The 22,385-nt window shown below is 38.0% G+C and overlaps 1 protein-coding gene across 2 annotated transcripts in view; it reads right to left on the bottom strand.

Annotated features, from left to right (window-relative positions):
* Positions 1-22,385, bottom strand: part of cntfr (ciliary neurotrophic factor receptor) — a 208,394-nt gene that overhangs the window by 127,137 nt on the left and 58,872 nt on the right. For both annotated transcript variants that reach the window (XM_077243269.1, XM_077243270.1), the window contains exon 2: positions 14,631-14,712. In XM_077243269.1, coding sequence (XP_077099384.1) covers positions 14,631-14,712 — 82 coding nt within the window. The remainder of the gene's footprint in view (positions 1-14,630; positions 14,713-22,385) is intronic.

The following is a 22,385-nucleotide window of genomic DNA, read 5'->3' as shown; positions in this document are numbered from 1 at the left end:
TTCTTTGTGTCTTACCCTCTTGCTTGAGGGTGTCAATGATGGCCTTCTGGACAGCAGTCAGGTCGGCAGTTTTACCCATGATTGCGGTTTTGAGTAATGAAACAGGCTGGGAGTTTTTAAAAGTCTCAGGAATCTTTTGCAGTTGATTCAGATGATTAGGTTAATAGCTTGTTTAGAGACCCTTTTCATGATATGCTAATTTTTTGAGACAGGAATTTTGGGTTTTCATGAGCTGTATGCCAAAATCATCAGTATTAAAACAATAAAAGACCTGAAATATTTCAGTTGGTGTGCAATGAATCTAAAATATATGAAAGTTTAATTTTTATCATTACATTATGGAAAATAATTAACTTTATCACAATATGCTAATTTTTTGAGAAGGACCTGTATATAAACTTATATTCGATCCTCTAACCATAGGCTTAGAGTGAACCAACTCCAGGGTAAGGCTAAGGAGATGCATTTCCTCTTTAAAAACACATTTATATAGCAAGTCATGAAATGTTGCCTGGTAACAACCTACACATCCCAGCATAACTTTGTTATTAAACCACTATAATTTGAACAGAAAAGCAAGCATACCAATGGCAACCGATACAAATAATAAATAACCACTGTCTTGCCTAATGCAGCAAAACAAAAGTTTTTTGGCCCTATAATCACTGAAAATCTGCACAAAGAAGCTCTTATTTAAGTTAACGAGAGGATTTGCGAGAGTGCAGAACTCTTGGACAAAAACTCTAGCATTTTAGTGGTGAGTGGATTCTAACGTAAACACGTCTGATTGGACATTGCAAGAAATCAAAAAATAGTTTTGTGATTGGCTACATTGCTCAACACTGAAAAAACATGAATGGAAACATTTGACGCTCTCAAAGGTTCAAACACCAAATCTCGCCAATATTCTATTATTCTGGCGAAAACGTACACACAGTCAGTCTATGCCACTGACCCCAAACCTACCCATCACTTTGGAGACCAAAAAATAATGTCCCCACAAGGATCAGAGATTTTGGATATTGCCATCTTTGTGGGTACATTTTGTACTCCCATAATGTAAGGTTTACCAGGACCACACACACAGTTTTGTTTGTACGTACAATTGAGGCAAGAGGGACTGTCGCAACATTATTTATTTTGTATGCAAGTCATTGTCCCAATACCGTAATGGAAATGCTGCACGGGCACCTTCACAAACCTTTTCACTGTTGCAATGCAGATCCCATATTTTTATTTCCCCATTTGCATCTCTTACATAGGCATTCATTTGGCACTAAAGGTGCACGCACACACAGACAACCAAAAGAAGGGAAATAACAGAGGAAAGCCTTCCATCCACACCAGAAATGTAATAATCATGTCCTACGCAAGACTTTCAATCCAACATTAGGTTTCTATTCACAAACAAAAACGTGTGGAAGCATGTGTGATTTAAATAGCTGTCTGGACAGTCCGTGAAGTAGCCTTGGGAGATGCTCTGATGTGCTGCTATAGGAAAATTACACATACACTCCTTTAAACTTCAATAAAGATTGAATTTCATCTCAGCAGGATGGTGTGGCGACTATTTTGACTTTTACTTTGGAGCAAACTTTCATTGCCAAGATCTCAGACATGCTGTTGCAAGATGGATACCAGCACTTTTCAATATGCAGGCTATTATAAACAAATGCAATTTTATTTATTTAATTTATTTTAAAATGTACTGTATATTTGATTTTATACTATTTATATTGCATTTAGGCTGGTCAACTGTCAGGCAAAGGAATTCAAAAGGAATGTGAGAGTCTCAACAATTTGGAGGAAGATTACATGTTCTTTGAGACCAACATAAGATCTTTGGGACCTCAGTGGTACAAACCAAAGATAGCACATCACATTCGGAAAACTCCACAGTGATTTATGCTGGTGGGAGCTTTGTATTTTGTGATGCTACTCTGTGGCAGGAGTTGGAAAACCCGTAAAGACGAGAAAAATCCTGTAAGGAAAATGTGTCGCTATCTGCTAGAGCTCCTTGGGTTGAAAGATTATACATCTTCCAACAGGGTGATGACCCACAACATTGGGCAAAAGCTACAGTGGTGTGGCTTTAAACCAGTAAAAGCCCAGGCTTCAGTCCAATTGAGCATGTGTGCAATGACTCAAAAACTGCTGTTCACAAAATGTCTTCATCCAACATGATGGCAGCTAAGCAATTTTGCCAAGAGGACTGGGCAGAAAGTCCAATGGCAAGACGTGAAGCGCTGCAAAGAGACTCACCAAAGGAAGCTGCCAAAAGTTTATGGGGGTAGGTGAGTTAATACTCTTTATCTATACACAAGTTAAGAGATTCGTTTTGCCTTTGGAAAGATTTAGCAGTTCATTGTATAGTCTAATCAAGCAAGTCATATCTAGGCACAGTTGGAGCCCTTATTCTCCAGACACAATCATTAAGAGCTGTGTGAATCAAACATGACCAATGCTAGCCCAGCATTAGATGTACTTTACTTTATTTAGTTCATTGACTTTTCAGAGCTTTTTTATCTGTTAGAGTTTTGATAATTTTGCCAGCCGAGCAGTTAGATGGCTCTAGATGAAACTCTAAATTTTAAATAAAGTTTAAAGGCTATACCCACAATGCGAATTAAACAAAAAAAAGTATATCCTTTTAAGACCATGTTATAAAGTTATAAAGCTGAATTTTTTCTACACACACGCTAACAAGCAGGATAACGAGGGGAAACACTTACAGATTTTAAGTCTTCACATGATAATTTACAGAAAACTGCAAGATTAAACCTCCTCATCATCTTGGAAACTCTCCTGATCTCACTAAGGTGAAATAATACTAAGACTCTCTCTTGTTAAGCAGTGTTCACTGTACTGAGCAAGAACACCACGCTTGAACAAACAGAAATCCAGCAGTCTGATCCCGAGTTCAACTCTGCCTTGCCAATTAGATGAATTTACACATAGTGGAACGCTGAAGCTGCAATGCATTGTGCGAGTCCATTAAGACTTCCAGCCCACTGCCCGAATGCATATTAAGAACTATGCTGACCCCCACGAGTAAACATTGCCCATTAGCGAGCTCGCAAAATCCTAGAATGGCAATGCTATTTGGCTCATGACCAAGTGGATGGACACTTAAGCTCTGTTCCAAAACCTAGTGAGCAGCCTACTAGAAATGTATTGTAAGGCATTTTTATACATGCTCCGGACACAAAGGTTATTCCAAAATTGTAGGAGGCAACATTTTGACACAACAGCCTAATTCTAAGCTAGCAAATCTTTCAGAGTAAAACAATCATATAATTCAGGAAATCCAAATGTTCGCCTATCATCCATCGACCTCAAATTTGGCTTATCATTTGAAATGTATAAATATATATCAGTTTGGACCATCAATGTCAGTGCAGCGCAAGCCGATCTTGATCAAGCAACACTGTTTCTACCCAACGCTAAGAGATCCAGTAAAGAAAGCATTTGAGCATTTTAATTCACCACTAAAGTAATAACATCGCTCCGACTTCTAGTGAGAAGCATTCAAATTTCTCCATTATTAACGGATCAAACAGCACTGACAGGAGAAACATCGTGCCATGAATGAACTAGTTATAGGCTTTAAGTCCACAAATCAGCAACATTCACCATGGATTTAATGTAGTAATACTAACTGTAACCATGGAAGTTTGGCAGGAATAGTAAAATGCTTTCAAGTACTTCACATCTTTTTGCAGCACTTAAAATCTCAAATATCATCATATTTAAATGTTGTTTTTTCATCCATCAAATATTGTCCCCATTTATAAAACTAAAAGTTTCAATATGTAGGAAAACTCACACTTATTTAAAAATTACTTTTTAAAAAAAAAATATATCTATATTTTTTTTAAATCAAGGCAATTTCTCTGGATACTTTTGCTGTATCGAAAACGTACAGAGAGCGCATTGCCGGAGAACAAAAAGCTGACATCTCATGTGTGCCGGCGTCCTTTATAGCTTCCGCTTGTATGCTGTCACAGATTACGTCATGACGCAACCACAATCAGAGATTGGCTTAGTATCATTCATACTTCAGAGGCGCTACGCTGAGGGGCGTTCCCCCAAAGTGTCAATCGACGCAGTCCGAGTTCCCTCGAAAGGGAACGCACCTAACCGTGACACCACTGTGTCGTATCGAACCGAACCATGAATTTTGTGAACCTTTACATACCAACTCATTACAGAGGTTGTCAATGTAGGCCTACCTCAAAGTTTGCCTTGATTGTTCTACGTTTTAACTTTTATATTGCACACATTCTGTAACATTTTATTTAAGTTCAAGAGTTTCTTTAACACTTACTTTTTAATCTTGATATAAGACATAAAGGAGATATTTCTGTTTACATTTAGTTTTTGACTGCTAAAACTAATATAATTTGTAGTTTGCCTTAATAATATGGATAAATAAAATTAAAAACAGTGGTTTGTCTGTAAAAAAAAAAGGTTATACAAAATGTCAATAATTATCGATACCGAACGATATGAAACATTAAATCGTGATAATTTTTTTAGCTTTATCACACAGCCCTAATATACATATACATAAATACATACATACACACATATATCACCAACTCTTATTATGACCCTGGATCACAAAACCAGTCACAAGTCGCACGGCTATATTTGTGGCAATAGCCAACAATACATTGTATGGGTCAAAATTAGAAATTTTTCTTTTATGCCAAAAATCATTAGGATATTAAGTAAAGATCATGTTCCATGAGGATATTTTGTAAATTTCCTACCGTAAGTATATAAAACATTTATTTTTGTGAGTGAATGCAGCACAATTGTGAACATAAATGGACAATTTTAAAGGCTATTTTCTCAATGTTTTGATTTTGTTGCTCCTTCAGACTCCAGATTTTCAAATAATTGTATCTCTATTAACATTTATAGTTTAACATTTGAACTCGCTTGCTATATTACCATCCCCATTCGAGACACCCCATTGGTCACCTCCCAATTTACACATCATTCCTTTCACCCATCCCTACCTGAATTCGGCCAAAAATCTATATGATTTAATATGAACAATTATCATACACTATTATACATGTTTGGTATCATTTGAAATGTCTCAGTGCGACTGGTACAAATGTCTCATTCCCACAGAAGTAAACCAAAAAGGTAGTAAGGTGTGGAGAGTTTAGAGATATCTTGTTAACTGCTATAGGTGTGCCCCCATGTCAATCAACTTCTGTCCCCAATAAGTCAGTGACGGTGATTAATGCAAATTCCCACTGTGAACTCATGTTTACATTTGAAAAGAGGTTTCTTCCTTGGTCTGAGTATTTAAGGAGATGCTGAAGAGGCTTGAGGTGATTTGGAACTCAAATTAGCCTGTGATGCGGAGTGCATGCAGGTGGAGTGTATTTTATAATATCAGGTGTGCATCTTCTCTCTTTATTTCAGAGCATTTGATGTATTGTATATATTATATTTGAAACTGATTATGAAATTGACATGATACATTTTCCTGACATAATAAATTGTTACATTTGACTTTATTTCTACTGACTTTGAAATTGTTTTCAGGAGTTGATTAAACGGATTCATATGTTACCGCAAGTTTTGCGTCAGATTAGTGATAACCAATATTTGGCACTAATTCAAGTGTACGTGTTCTGTAAAGACAAGAAGTGAATTTCTGTTTAGGGCAGCAAAAGTGCTGCTTGACCAACCTAAATCTGGGTGTCTTACCTCTGTTTTAATTTAATGTTAGTTTAGATAATTGTATGTGTATCCAAAGCTATTTTAAGACAAGCAAAGTTGGTTGACTTATATCTGTAGTAGTGGCCATACCTCTACTGAAGTAAACGTTACTTTAATTTCAAGTGTATGCAATTACGGGGGCTATACCAAAGTATCTTTGATTGTGTAAGCGTGAATCCGACCGATCTCAAGTAAATAGCAATTTCCTCTGTTTGGTGACCGAAGTTGGTGAGCTTGTGATCGTTAGACCCACTTTAAACAAGGTGTGAGGTCCTCTGAGTGACATAGCTTCCTAATATTAATGGGTAAAATATAAGTAAAGAGTTAAACAGAACAATCAAAATGTATTGCTAAACTATTATATACTTGACCAATTGGCAATCTAACCTAAATTTGAGTTTGTGATAAAATGGAGTCAGATAAAAGCTTGAATGGAATTAAATTACTTTGCCACGCGGAAAGACAGTAACGCACAGAGACCTTCATCCGTTCTATCGGAAACCCCCATTCGGACTGATAAACGGCCTCACAAATCATGAAAATTCTAGGTAACTAAACAGATTTGGTGTCCTTTGACTTCCATTGTATGGACTATCTAAAAAAATAAAAAATAAATAAAAAAAAAACACTAGGACATTTCTCAAAATATCTTCATGATCCACAGGGGGGGAAAAGTCTTACAGTTTTGAAAAGACATTAGGGTCAGTTAACAACCAGTAGACAATTTTGGGTGAACTTTCCTGTTAAGGAACATGTTTTTGTGAAATTCATTCAGAATATAAAGATTAATTTCTGTAATATTTCACCACTAAAAACCCTGTTTTTTCTTGTGATATTAGGGTGAAATATGCTGCACACATGTGCTTGACAGGATTCATAAGATTCTCCTTTGTTGTCTCATTTCCACAGTTTAATTAAAAGAGGATAACAGTGCAACTACGGAAGGGAAGTACACGGCCTACATCTGTAGCTTCACACAAAACAGCTGTTTCCTCAGTGCTGTGTGTAGCCATGCCAATTTTATGCTTTCGGTGTTGGGATTTCCGAGGAGAACATCTTAAGCATTGATTGATGCAGGAAAAGGTTCTTTATCGACAGTGGAGAGTTTGAATGATTTATACACTGTAGTGAGACGTTTATTTTTGCACATCTTTGAAGGTAAACAGTTCAACAAGCACATGGTAAGGCTGAAGCTGGTTTTCCTGAATAAGGCTTTATCATTTAACACCCAATGTAAGAAGTGTTTAGTATAAATCCTTGAAGCGGAGCTAGAGCACATTGAAAATGGTATTAAAAGAGATATTTATTTTGAAGGGTGCTGACAGTGTGAGAAGTTCATGCACCTGACTTCTTTCACATGCTCTTTTTGCGAACGAGGATGTGCTTGAAAATCGCCACTGCATTTACTTTCCTTCTCTGTTCACCCCCTGCTGATTCAAGGTATGAGCATGAGAGACGGTTCACACTTTCTAGCTTTAACGTCACCGCTCTTGAAGTAAACATTAATGTGCAATTGTGCCACAAAATCCATGCAAATTCTCTAGGGACGCAATACGCACATATTCTCACACCTCTAACACAGCCAAACTTGGAGTTGTTGATAAAATTCACACTTGCACCCCGAAGGGATGCTGTTTTTTTTTCTATTTAGGGAAGATAGCTAGTAGACGGCATCAAAATTATTTGTCCATTACCAAAGAACGGCAGCAGAGAAATGTCTGATCCAGTCACAGATTACCAACTAAAGACAAAATCTTGATCCCGGTTTTAAAATCACGCATGTCGAAATGCAAATATCTGAAAGCTGTCCATTTGTCGTTATAATCCAGCACGTCTACACATGAGACACATAATTCACCAACATTATTCATTCAGCATTTCTTTACTTGAGCAAGATGCCATCATCAAACAGGGTACTTGTGTATTATGAGGCCCTTTAGGCCACTAGAGACAAACAAGTGATTGATTGAATTCAACAGCCTCTCCACGCTGAGCCGGATTGGAACTGACCAGGACAATGGATGCTCTGAAATATATTTGCTCTCATTCTCACTTAGGGTCTCATGAATAATTAAATTGTCAGAGATGGGCTTGTCTGGACTCAATCTCACTGACTGATGACATAAAACAAGGCTTTGTATGTCTTTTTTTGATGGAAGGATGGGGCCGGGTAGTGTTCTTAGTTCTAGCTTAAAATATCCCTAGACATGGTCTATTATATCAGTTCAAAAGCATAGTGCTTACACTTCTACCCTTTATTTCTATTTCTGTTATGTGTAAAATGTGCATTTAACAAAGACAGTCCATTTTTAACCAGTTACAAGGAATTGGAAATCAAAAATGTAAAAAAAAATAAATAAAAAAAAAGCCATTTTCGTAACATTTTCCAAAATCTTTCATTTTCCAATTAAAACTATTTCCAGTTACTTCACATTCCAATAAACATACAATTTAGATACAATCTTACCACTGTTTTGAGTATTTTTATGCTAAGCTGACAGTCAAAGTTTTACCCCTGTTTCCATGCCTACTTCTGCTCCTCCACTTTCTCTGTGCAGCTGCTTGGCTGTAATTAAAACCTGGTTTCCATACAATTTCCTTAAACTCAATAGTGGTAAAACTGAAATGTGTATTGACACCACCTTTGTTGTTGTTTCATCAGTTTACGTGTCCATATAATATAAAACCATATTCTTGATGTTAAGTGCAACTTAATTCAGGTTAAGTCAATTCAAGTATTAGTACATGTTTATTCATGTAACTTTATTATAAATTGTTAACCAAAATAATTTTGTTTGAGAGTTAAGAGTGAGTTCTCTCTCAAATTTCTTAAATCACTCTGATTCCTTGTGCAAATTTCTCACTCATTATTAGCCCCGCCCCGCCCCCTCCATGTAAACAGAGTGATTGAAGAATTAATGACCAATCAAAACACTTTAAAATAATATGTTACATATATTTCCAGTGTTAGAATATACAGCATGTGCAAACTCATGTACATTTCAAGCAAACTTTTTTTTTTCTTTTTACATTTTATGTTATAATATGTATCTATTTTCAAAATAAATAAAAATTTTGTCTGGATTGCATGATGTACACGAAGAGTGCAGAAAGTCAAAAGTTTACTTTGGTTGTGTGCAGGGTTACTAAAAGTTAACTAAAACAAAAACAAAAATTATTAAAAACATTTGTTAATTCACTTGTCCACTTCATAGCACAGAAACCGCACTTGTCACAGTTACTAATGATCTTCTTATGGCAGTGCCTTTGATACAATCATCCTCCTAGACAGGCTGGGCTCCCTTGGAGTTATGGGAACTTGCCTGTCTTGGTTTAGATTGTATATTTCTGGTCGCACTGAGTTTGTACAACTTCAGCTTCAGATCTAAGCCATCGGTGTTAGCCTAAAACTCAATAGTGGTAAAACTGAAATTATCCTGGTTTTGTACAAAATCTACTCTGGCCAAATCTGATAGATTGTCTATGACTATTGACCAGTCCATAGTTTTGCCATCCATGCAGGTTAAAAGTCTGGGTGTTGTCCTTGAGAGCACCCTATCCTTTGAAGCTCACATTAATAATATTATTCATGCTGCATATTTTAATTTACGAAACATAAACAGTATTTGTCCTTTTTTGACAACAAACAGCACTGCTATGTACATGCCTTAGTTACCCAATCATTTCAATCTGCTTTTAGGTTAGGTATTTATTGTTTGGAAATGGGGTTAAAACTATGTTTGTTAGCCTGGAATGTTGTTCGTGGACTAACAAAAGATGTTGATGCAGAACCACTTCCTTCCCCCACAAAATCAGGGTTTATACCTTTATCCTTGTGATTGACAGGATTATATGGACCTGAAATCTTTATTAGGAACATTGTTTGGTCTTCAACTTCAAGACGAATGGCTTACAACAGACCTTGCTTACTAACCAACTTGGAAGTAGGGCTGGGTTTCGATTCAAATTTCAAGAATCGATTCGATTCCGATTCTCAAGATCTTGAATCGATTATCATTATTCGATTCGATTCGATCCGATCCGATCTTCGAGATTTAGATAAGTGTTTTAGAAAAAAGCATTTTTTCCAGCTGTTACCTGAATTACAGGACTGTAGTTATGCAACATATTGATACTATTATTATAGACATTTAACTGCAAATTAATGGAGTATTGATGGTTGTAAAGAACAATCCCCCTTCCAGAGTGTTGATACAACTGCTTTCACAAACTTGCACTGGTGTAGACGACAGAGGACGCAGAGGTATTTCAGCAGCAGTACTAGGGCAATCGCGATTAGGCTACCGCAATCTTGTAGTACCGCGCTACTGACAAGTCAACCGCAGAGGACTGCAAGTAACCGCAGCAACCGCGATATTCGAGCCCGTTCTCATCCTTTGGCGGCATATGTGACGCCATATGACAAAACGGCGAAATACTACGCACATGGCACCCTTTAGCGTGAATATAACACGCGAACCCAAGGCGTCATAAAGTTGACTGGCATCCTTTAGCGTGAATATGAGACGCAGACCCTACCCCACACCTAAACCTACCCATCACAGTGTGTGTTATATTGACGATAAAGGGTGCCATGTGCGTAGTATTTCGCCGTTTTGTCATATGGCGTCACATATGACGCCAAAGGATGAGAATGCGTTAGATATTCGCGTTTTTTTATAAGGCTATACCCTTCTTGTTTTGAACTTCATGCATGTGTATTGAATGTTAAACAAGTTCATAATGATAACAAACAAGACTGTTTATCGTGGTGATGTGTAGCCTACAGAGGCTTCGCACAGACAGTGAATGAGAGAGATCGGCAGAGCGCGTGCGATTACCTGCGTCTGTCTTTGAAGTCATGAGGTCTCTAATAAGTGAAGCATCAGCTTCAGCGTTACCCATGCGACGCATTGCTGCTCAGCTGAGCCTTGAAAAGTGGAACTCAAAGTTAAAAATAATTAACACATTGTTTCATTACATCTCTTTTAATGAATCAGCTTTTTTGAACGTGTTCGTTGAATGAACGGTTTAATGACTCACTCAAAGCCCGTTGTCGTAACAATGTGCGCGCTGAGTGAAAGCCTTTCAATGCGCATACAGGGATCTCCCAGTCGCGGCAAGTTAAAGTTCACGGGGAAAATGTAAGCCTATTATTAAATCGATCCTCTGAGTTACAGATCGATCTTTAGAAATTAATATCAAAATCGATTCAGAATTGGTGAATCGATTTTTTCAACACAGCCCTACTTGGAAGGTTTACAAATCACTAATGCAATTACTCACATTTGCACTGTCATGAGAAGAGATCCACCTGCAACTGAATTACATTTGTTGACAGTTTTTTTACAAGTACAGACACATGGGATACTAAATATATGAATATTAAATTATATTTATTATAATATAATAATAAATTGTGTGTGTGTGTGTGTGTGTGTGCGTGTGCGTGTGTGTGTGTGTGTATGTGTGTGTGTACGCAAAAGGCTTAGATTTGTGATGACTGCTGCCTAGATTAAACATGATCAGCTGACCAATCAGAACAAGTGTGGCAACAGATAAGCAACACTGCTGATGGATGATGTAGTTATGTCATCCCATTATGACATCATCGTATCAGTGCGACAAGCCTGCCAAAGAAACACATGCCAATGACTAGGCATTATACCGATGTAATCAGCTTTAGTGAGAGACTCACTTCAACAAAATGTGGGCCGCCGCAGGGGTGTGGGGGGATGACAACAGCATTAGACATCCAAGAAGATGACTTGTCACTCTCAAACAATGTTCCAAACTGAAGCTACATCTGCAGTTTTGACTGGCATAGGGTCAGGATTCCTTTTTTAGTAAGTAGTCATTTAGCAACCACTTTTATTATAAGTGACTTGAAGTACATTACATAGTACAAATGAGGAACAATTTGATGCTGAGATTCTACATCAGGGGTGCTCAAACCTGACCTGGCGCTCAGCAGTGGTACAGTAATAGTAACTGCGTGAATTGTAAAAATGTAATCGAGACGTTCCCTATCAGTCAGTCATGTTCAATGTTACGTCAGACGTGATCTGACAAATTGGGATCCCTGCCAAAGGGCCACTATTTCTGTTCCTTCCAGCGCTCCGCACAAGCCACCTGATCCCCCCGCACCTACTGGGGCGGAAGATGGGACAGGGCTTTACGCCGAGAAAGTCGATCACTGCTGTTACGCATGACCCATACAGTGAGATTATTGGATAACACTGGTAAAGCGTCCCTTTTCCAGGTGGAAAGGGACGCTACAGAACCCACATCCTGCCTGTAGGGAGGTATCATGTAGAAATTATACAGAAGAATACAAATATAGGATCACCGTAGGGATCACAACATATGGAACCTAGCCTAGCACAGTGGTCAACCATTGGGCGTACTTATGAGTGTTAGGCCTGGCGTCGAATGCTCCGTCACGTCTAACTGCCAAGGGTTGTGGAGGAACTCAACAGGGTTCGCCAGCCCGTAGAAAAGCAGGGTCCGACCACAGGCTGAAGGTTTGGCAGCAGTGATTGTCACCCAGTGCGTGCCGTGTTGCCACAGACATCTCGGGCCTCGGCCGTGAAGCCAGTGCTGAAGGGGCTTCATATGAAGAAATCCGAGCGTCGTTACCACGGCTGCGGATGTCATATTCCTAAGGGGCCTCTGAAATATTTGAAGTGCGGCCGGTGTCCTGCTCTTGAGTGAATTCAAGCAGTACAACACCAAGCAACACATTCCTCTGTGAGGTGTGCTGTCAGGCTGACCGTGTCTAGCTCCATACCGAGAAAAGAGATACTCTGCATGGGGGAGAGTTTTCTCTTTTCCCCATTGACCTGAAGCCCCAGCTGGCAGAGGTGCCCGAAGGGGAGGACTTTGTACTAATATACCAGACCCTCGAACGCAAAGTGCAGGAGCGGTCTGTGTTGAGGGAGAATCAAGACATGAAAGTGTGCGTCCTTCAGGTCGATCGCTGTAAACAAATTTCGGTGACGGCCAACTGGATCTCATAGCCAAGTTTGGGGGTCAAAGGGACGACAGACGAACTCGCAATGGGGCAGCGAGATGGAGGGCAGGGAAGTCACAGCGTCCCGGAGTGGATCTGGTAGCACATCGGGGCAAGCTCTTGATTGCCTCAGCCAGCTTATGAACTGTGGAGAACTGCTGGGCACAGTCATTGGCAGTATAGCTGAAAAGGCCACCTTATGAGATGGGTATTGAGAGCGCATTCTGAACGCATCTAGCACCTCTGCAAGTTTTAGCCAGGGGGCGCTTCTGGACCACCAAGGTGAACATCGTCTGTCCGAGGGCCTGTGCTGTGACTTTCATCACGGTCAGTCATTTTGGGCTGTTCCTGCATCAACCCTGTCACAGAACAACCTTGTACATTATAAGTGCTATGGCCTCGTAGAGTTACAGGGTGGCCATCGCATGCAGGGCAGAGGCGGCCTGTCCAGAAGCAATGTAAGTCCCAGCAGCCAGAGCTACTGTTGTCCCACAGGTGCTGGATGGGTTTGCGGATGACCCTACCAGGTGGCAGCACTCTGCGACACTGCAACTGCACACTCCATCTGGGGAATCCCCACGAACCCTCTGACCGTCCCACCATCAAGAGTAGCGAAAGAGGAAAAAACTTTTTATGCAGATGTTGTTATCTTTGGCGTTCCATATTGGCCCCAATATGTTTCCATACTGCCAAAGTCCTTAATGCACATCCAGCAAAGATGGCACGGGGCGGGGCAAGGCAATGTACATGTCCTGCCGTGCCCCCAGACACCAGCTACGAAAGCTCAGAGCGAGACAAATTGCGCAGCAGCCCGGAAAATATTGAAAGCATGGCTGTCAACTCGGAATCTGATTCAGCATGAGAATCTGATTCAAATCTCGTGCTAATGTGCTTTGGCTCGTTCAGTTTACCCTTGAAGGTGATTTGGCTCTGACTGATAGGGAACTCAAAGAGTCTTGCAAAGTGATACTATTATCATGTGACCAAAAGTTGAGAAACACTTTTGCTGCAATGCACTCTGGTGTAGGCAGTTCATCCAATTAGCTGTTCCTTATTTGTTTCAAACTCTGTCACTTTTTCCAAACCCTTTAAATGTATTATACGTATTCCTTTCCATCAAACCCTTAGTTTTCTCTAGTGTGCAGGGTCCATGAAATATGTTCTGATTGGCTGTACTTGTGTGGCATTGCAAAACATTTTGGCCTTCTTTGTGGACAGACACACATTACTTGTTGATGGAAACTTGAGTTGCACCTGGTTAGGAAACGGCATAATATGCCGGGTTGAATAATAACTGAAATGACAATAGCTTTATAGTATCTTCCAACAAAACAAGGATGCCTCGGTAGCACTTCCACCCCGAGGTCTTGGAAAATGACACTGAAAATGAATTGGAATGCAGAAACAACATAGTTGCTTATTCACCCAAGCATGAGAGAACCCATCACAGTCAGCAAGATAACATGTCTGGTCCAAACTTAGACACATTCATACACACTCCGAGGATTGTTTTGTTCTGGAGCTCTAGTTTTTGACCCAGTGACAGGCTAGCCTCTGTGTCTCCGGGCAGCCAGGCCATGCGTTAAACAGCATTCACACACACATGAACACACCCCTCCCCACAGTCAGGTGATACTGACCCTCTCCTCACAATGTGACTTCTCTGTTCCACTCCAACAGACAGACTGAAGGAGGGACGCAAAGAAAATGACAAGTAAAAAGAAAGTCAAGAAAGATAACCAGAAAAGAACAAACTGATCCCTAATCTACAAAATATGTAGCTGATTTTGTTAAGAAATTGTCTTGTTCCTGACCAAATACGCATACCGGAAACCCACAACAGATGGAGGAAGTATCCAAAATGTGGACTTACCTTGCTGGCTGCGCCTTTGGGCATAAACCACCACCACGGCTGCAAGCACCACACAGCAGAAGGACGTCACAATGTTGGCCATCTGCAGAGACACACACAGAGGTAGATCGTGAGGCTTCTGGCCTGCCCGAGAGAAACTGGGTGGCACCGATGCCAAGACAGCATGAGGAGGACTGTTTCCTCCTTCCCTCCCCCTCTCTCTCACTCTCTCACTTGTTTTCTTTCTTCCAATGTCTCTTCCTGCTGATTCCCCGCCCCATTTCTCTCTATATCCGTCTCTCTCTCTCTCTCTTCCCTACTTTATAGCGTCTCATCAGTGAAATCAATGGCCTCTGGGACTGATATTATCTCTGGCCAACTGGCTGTGGGATAGACAGACCTAGATGAGAAATAGGAAGAAGGAAAGAAAATGCCAGACTGTTTGGATCCAGGATTGACCATCATAAAGACCTCCTTAGTCTCTCTTCATCTGCCCTTCTATTTCTCTTTTTCTCTCTCTATCTTTTCTCACTCTCTCCATACACAAACTCTTTTTTTTTAAACCAGGGGATATGTTGTTTGATCATTATTGCTATTTCATGATTCAGAACTCAGGACAGTGTTTCCCAAACCTGTTACTGGATTACCCCCTAAATGTACACTTTCTGAATGTCTCCCTTATCTGACATGCACATTCTAGTCACTCCAAGGCCTGACAGGGTGGTCTTGTTTCAAAATCACACCACTGGTTGAGCCACTGTTGTTCTGGGTGACTTAGCTGGGTCATTTAAACAAACAGCCTTCAATTCTATTTAGTGTCAACAGTGGCACAAAAAACACATTCACTCACATAAGATTTTCCTACTACCTGACGGATATTACTGAAACAGTTCTCCTGATCAATCATAACGGTCTCTGTGACAGCCCTATAGACCCTGCGATCATTGGCTGCTAGTATGTCTTTGGATGGCATGTGGTTGAATTGGTTCAATTCATGGTTGAAGTAAGCAAAATAGTGGAAGTTTGCTGAAATCACTTTAATTGAGTTCCAGATTAATTTAAAGTTACAGTGTGTAATGTATTCACCCTTACAACAAAAGAAGTTTATTTAAGTGTGCTATTAGTATACTTATTTTAAACTAAAAGTAAGAAAGTATACTTTCAGTCTACTTTTTATGTACTTCTCAGAAATATACTCCAAATTGCACTTAAGTATACTTGACTTATACTGACAGAAAAGTCTAAGTATATTTGGCCTATACTTGTTGATCGAGATATACTTATATAATTAAATCATTAAAGTATAATTATGTATTCAAATTACACTTGGATTGTATTTGTGTTAACTCTTTTGATCGAGTAGCCTATTAAATATACCTTTTTTACATCGTTTTGCATATATACAGTCTTATGAAACTTACATTGTTTGAAAATATTTATTAAAATATTGATATAAAACAGATATCTTTTTAATTCTGCACATCTTAATTTGTGTGTAGGCTAGTCCACTGGTAGTGCACATATGAATTTACTTTAATTCTACATTACTCTTTTCCTACCATTGACTTCCAGCTTTTCCAGCTATTCATGTTTTCACTGTTATACGGTAGGGGGCGCTATGACACATCTTCTAGCACAGAATCTCCGGATCAAAACACAGGAGAAGAAGATGCTGAAACAAGTGATAGGTCCTGTACCAAATGGCACACTCCGGACTTGTGGACTTCCTCAGACTCCACACTTCGGTGACGTCATGTAGTGCAGACCTATAGGGCCCTTAGCGCGAGTCCGCGAGGACGCATTGAGAGGTATTTTTGGGACAGACTCGATCGTCAGGAAGAAGGTCTCAGCTCAGACGTCGAAGCTGAATAAACTTAAAGGTCATCTCATCAGTCCCTTTATTAGAAAAATATCACAAATATCATTAAAAAAAATTTAAAGTCTTTAGCATCGAGAACAGGATTTATTTTATTTTCCCAAATCTTATGTCCATGTGAACTACACAGCCTGCTTTTACAGTTCTATAATTGTATATGCCACCTGGGCATTAGAATAGATGTCATGGTTATGTAAATGATCAATACAGTTGTACATAATAATACATAATGTTCAATTTTAACACAAAATTAAAATGTAAATGAGTTTAAGAAAAATGTATAGGTTTCAATATTCATACTACCTTTATATGACTCAGTAAAGCCATGACATTCGGTTCTATTTATGTAATGAATCATAATGCGATCGTATTATTTAACACGCTATTATTATGTTTGAGTTATCAACCACTGGTCGATAATGTTTGTATAAACTGTAAGTAACAACCGGTAAAATATACGCCTATATCATAAAGCCATGTTAACAGTCCGTGAGCGAAATCTCCTCCCATCCGTTTTCTGATTGGCATTTCGCAAGGATTCCTGGGTAGTTAATGTGCGTGGAGCCTGCATCTATGCGGGCTTCGCGGAAGACCGCTTCAAGGTTACAAAGGGGGCGCTGCTGAGCACACTTCAGAGCGTTAAAATGCTAAATGGGACGGCCTACGGACTCGTAGACTCGGCAAGCACGCGCAATTTAAGTCCAAGAGACTGAAAGTCCGCATGAACTGCGCCATTTGGGACAGGTTCATAGAAGATTGCTCACTCAAATGTAAAATAACGTGATCATCAATCATTAAACAGCGTGTAAATCAAAACTGCTTAATGTTTCCAAATGAAATAAAGCGTTACACATGAAGAGAAAACGACTGCGAAGCTTTGGGGTTGTTGGAATCGATCTACTCCATCTGTGTTTTGATCCTCGTTCTGAATCTGATCAAGGCGTAACGTTAGTCTTTGACAAAAATTCAACTTTTTTGTTTAAAATGTTGCCTTTCTTTATGCAACTTACCAACATTCAAGTGTTGATAAAAAATTATGCATGAAGCTAATATTTTTTTTTTTTTTATTAAAGTACAGTTAAAGGTTTTCAAGTATAAAAAATAACATTTGAACATAGTAGCATAGGCCTACTGCAAGTGCAAAAAATATATATACATAGTAAACTATAAGTATAATGTTTAATGTATAATGTATAAGTTCACTTAAAGAAAACTTGTAGTATAAAACTACTAAACTAGCAGTTTACTGAGAGTACACTAAAAGAAACCGTGCAAATATTTGCAGTATAAAACTACTAGTAGTTTACTGAGAGTACACCAAAAGTGCAAAAAGAATATATAATTAGTAATCTACAAGTATGATGTTAAGTTTACTTAAAGAAAACTTGTAGTATAAAATTACTAAACTAGTAGTTTACTGAGAGTATTTTTCAAAGTGTACTTTCATAAACTAAAAATTTGCTACAAGTATTAAAATAGTAAACTACTAGTATACCCATAAGTTCACTTGCAGTCAAATGAGAAATGTAATTATGAACTAGTTGTGCACTTAAAGTTTACTAATGTTACACTTATAGTACACTTAAACATATACCTTTATATACAAAAAGTGGGCCAATTTAGTTCCAAGCTGCGTTAAAATAGTACACTTACAAGTTTACTACTCGTACATATTGGCATTAGTAGGCTATACTTACTACATAATTATATGTAAAAATATACTTGAAGATTACTTAAGTATACTTATTTTTCGTACGGGCACCACAAGCAGAACCAAATGGAATTACAAAAATAATTAATAATTACCAATTTGTATTTGATGAAAGACTTTCATAACTTAGAAAATAAGTTTGAGGCATTGCTAAGATCACTTCTGAAACTGTAGAGGCGACATATGAGAGATTACTGGGAAAATCTGAGAAGCAGGAGACTTAAACAAAACTTGATCTCAATGTAATCTCATTTTTGTCCAGGTGAAATAATTGAGATATTAACAGGAACCCTTTTGGGATTGTCTTTACTATGGGAAGACTTCACAGTGAAACATTTGAAATCCAGACCAAAAACAACACATTGTAGGGTCAGGATATCAATTTGTCTTCCTAAGCACACCAGCATATAAAATATCAAAAAGAGCCCACAGTTAGAACAAGTACCAAGAGAGGCATTCATCAGAGTGAGACAGGGAATATTCATAACCAAGAATAAACAAAACAAAACAAAACAAAAAACTGGATGAATGCACACATAACGCCATGGATGGAATACAAGCAAAAGGTTTTTTGTTTTTTTTGAACACTCACTTGTTTAATTGTCTCCCATGATCCCAACGGTAGTTATTCATTAAAGTTAAACAGGAAATTATAACGCACCCCATTACCAGGATGGTTAACTTGCTAAAGGAAATGTATACACACTTTATTTATATATTTAACATTGTAATCACAACACCGTCTCGCTAATTGCGGAGAACCTAGCTCACTTGTAGCAAAAGTTCTTGATTGTTTTTGCTGGCAAGAACGTGCTCGTCTTGGCTGGTGTCGAAGATGTAAGTGGGAGTGATGTTCCTATAATATTTGCTTTTATTGATGGGGGTGTTTAATATTGTGGATATTTTGCTTTTGTCAGCTACTTATTATGTTCTGATTCATGGGTCTGCATACTTAGCGTGTCTTTTATCAACATGCTGTATTTACCCAGCATTCGTCACTCACTAAACACAAGGTTCACACACACAAGTGTGAAGACAAAAGAGCAAACTATTTTCTTTGTTTGATCAATGTATTAGACTAAAGTCAATATTGTACATCCTCGCTGAATAACGTCTTTGCATTTGTTTGTCTCTGTGTGTCATTCATCAAAAATTCTTCATAAACATTATATGAGGTCATCATTTACATTCGAATGACAAAAAACTCTTTGAAATCAAGAATATGTCCAGAAATTACTCAACTATTTGCTGCCCAGCACTACATATGGAGTAGTATCATTACAGAACACAATTGATGACCCTTTCACATTCAACTTAGTTAGTATGCCAAAGTAAAAGTATGTCAAAAACGACTTTCAGTATTTTGAAAGTGCACTATTCGATTTTGCAATTACCACTGCTTAAAAACCAAAGCTTTATTCTATTTCGTTGAAATTCTTGAGTAAAGCAGAGAAATACTTTAGTCTGTTGACTGACACTTCATATTTATTTCAGCACTCGAGGAGAAAAAAAGGACTGACAGGAGAGAAATTAAAATTGTATCTCTCTGTCAGTTCTTCAGAATTCCTCCTTTTTCTGGCGGCCATAAGTAGCATTTAGCCCATCAAACTCGTGAAGAATACATTTGATATCTGACAGCTCAGGATCCTTCTCTTAATGACATCCCATGGCTCTGCAGATTTTATAATAATGTTGCTCAATGAGAGCCATTTTGCTCGCCTTTATCTCCTGTCTTATTTATTTATTCATATCTTATTTATGGCCATTGCTGCTGAATAGAGGCATTTCTCTCACTGGTTAATTAAAATATATAATTTATCGTTGGTGCTGAATGATTTTTTGTACCCATCTCAGGTTCCTTGTGATGTCCTGTAAAATTTGCATTTAAATTGGAAAGCCTGAACTGAATACTTGCAAAGAAGGTATGAAGTATCACAAAATAGAACCAGCCAGGAAAATCCCACCAAACCTTTCGCTGACAGATGAATGGAAATCACAAAGACTTTTTATTATCTGTTTTTTGTTTTTTTGTTTTTTTACCTTCCCTTCAGAAAAATCTCCACTTGCCAAATCATTCTCCAATATGAATCAATGTAGCCTAAAGGATATGGAGATTAGTCTACATGTTGAATACAAATAGCAGTGCCAATGGCAGTGAACTCTGAAAATCTTCAGTAGCATATCAATGCTTTCTAGAAGTCTCCCTAAAGTTGCAAAGATGATACATAAAGCATTTATCTTAAATAGCTCACCATTACATGTATGAAGTTATTTTTTTTTTCACCAACATTCAATTTTATACTGGCAAATCAGTTTCATAACCAGGTATGTGCTCTAATAAATTGTGACGCTGGATCACAAAACCAGTCTTAAGTACCACGGGTATATTGTGGGAATTTTAGCCAACAATACATTGTATGGTTCAAAATTATCAATTTTTCTTTTATGCCAAAAATCATTAGGATATTAAGTAAAGATCATGTTCCATGAAGATATTTTGTAAATTTCCTACCGTAAATGTATAAAAAATTTATTTTTGTGAGTGAATGCAGCACAATTGCGAATATAAATGGACAACTTTAAAGGCGATTTTCTCAATCTTTTGATTTTTTTGCACCCTCAGATTTCAGATTTTCAAATAGTTGTATCTCAACCAAATATTGTCCTATCCTAACAAACCATACAACAATGGAAAGCTTATTTATTCAGCTTTCATGTGATGTATAAATCTCAATTTCAAAAAAATGACGCATATGACTGGTTTTGTCATCCAGGGTCACAAGTTTAAATATAATACATTGTAAATAAATATATATATACTGTATATAACCTCACAATAAAAAAACAACATTATGTATATTTTGCATAATGCATATTTTGCTTTTACTGCTATTGAAACACACGAAAGAAAAAGCAAACATTTTTAGATTTTTTAGACTGAATAAATTGAATTTTTAGATTCAATTTATATTACACAATGGTTCATGAAAATGGTTTGATTTTACCAACCTTAATGCCATTTTACTACCTCAAATCAGTTCAAATCAGATACTCCATTAAAGAAACTTGGTTCATAGTCATATTCAGTCATAATCATAGTCACAAGGCCAGAAGGATTGTGAAACTAGTCTAATGAAACAGCCTTTAAGAATCTTAATGACCAAATAAAAAGCTTGCATTTAAATCGTTCTGATATTCATGATGATGATGCTGAATTTTATATGCCAAGCAAAATGATCACAAAAATATCATGAACATTCAATATATCGCTCAGCTCTAAATGTGTCTGCACATCCAAAGATAAAATCTCAATCAGTTTTCCACAAAGGCTCTAGTCTTGATACTGACACACACAAAGTCTGAGGTCATATCCTGTAATTAAAGTCTTGCATCCAAGACCCCCCCCCGACACTAATTCCCTCCATCAATCCAGTCGTATCACAGATTTCTCAGATTAGCACCCATGCTACAGCGCACATGGCACACGGCCATGCACACATACAGCCAATAGCCCTGACATTTAAACCCGTCACATCACCCCTAATCGCATGCCAAATACAATGTCAGTCCTGTCAAAGCCTGTGGAGCTGTGATCTTCGAGCAGCTGTGCTGGTGTTATTAAAAAAAAAAAAAGACCAATAATCAATACTCTATCAGTGCTTTAGCGCAACAGGGCTGGCACCTGTGTTCACTTAAAATGCAAATGGGGAAGTTTGTTTAGGTGATGGTAGGAGAAAATGTACATGAATCTATCAGGACTGCACATAGACCAGTTGGAAAAACTGCAAGTTTATTTAAAAAGTACATTAGAAATACATGTATTTTGTATTGTATTTACTATATTATATTCCAATTTTTTTTATTTTATTTTCTTGCATAAAGTAAACAATTTCAGCTTGGTGCAACTGTCTTTATATGAAAATTAAAAAAGCCTGATTAAAATAATGAAATTCTTGAAAAGAAGTCTCATAATCATGACAAAATCATTCTTCTCTTAGAGAGAAAAACAAATTATATAATAACACATTTATCATAGCTAAAATACTCACTGCTTATTCCTATCAACTCTTTCCGCACCATTTGTGAGGAAATGCTTTGACGGAATTTTCTGGCTTTCTGTGTTTTCCCTGTTATTCAGTAGGGGGCGCTATTACACATCTTCTGAAAGAGTACTGGATCTCCAGATCAA

This window comes from Siphateles boraxobius, unplaced genomic scaffold, assembly GCF_051911475.1.
Source record: "Siphateles boraxobius isolate OS27281-9 unplaced genomic scaffold, OSU_SipBor_1 25, whole genome shotgun sequence".
NCBI classification, from domain to species: domain Eukaryota; kingdom Metazoa; phylum Chordata; class Actinopteri; order Cypriniformes; family Leuciscidae; genus Siphateles; species Siphateles boraxobius.
This window is presented reverse-complemented; position numbering and strand designations above follow the sequence as displayed.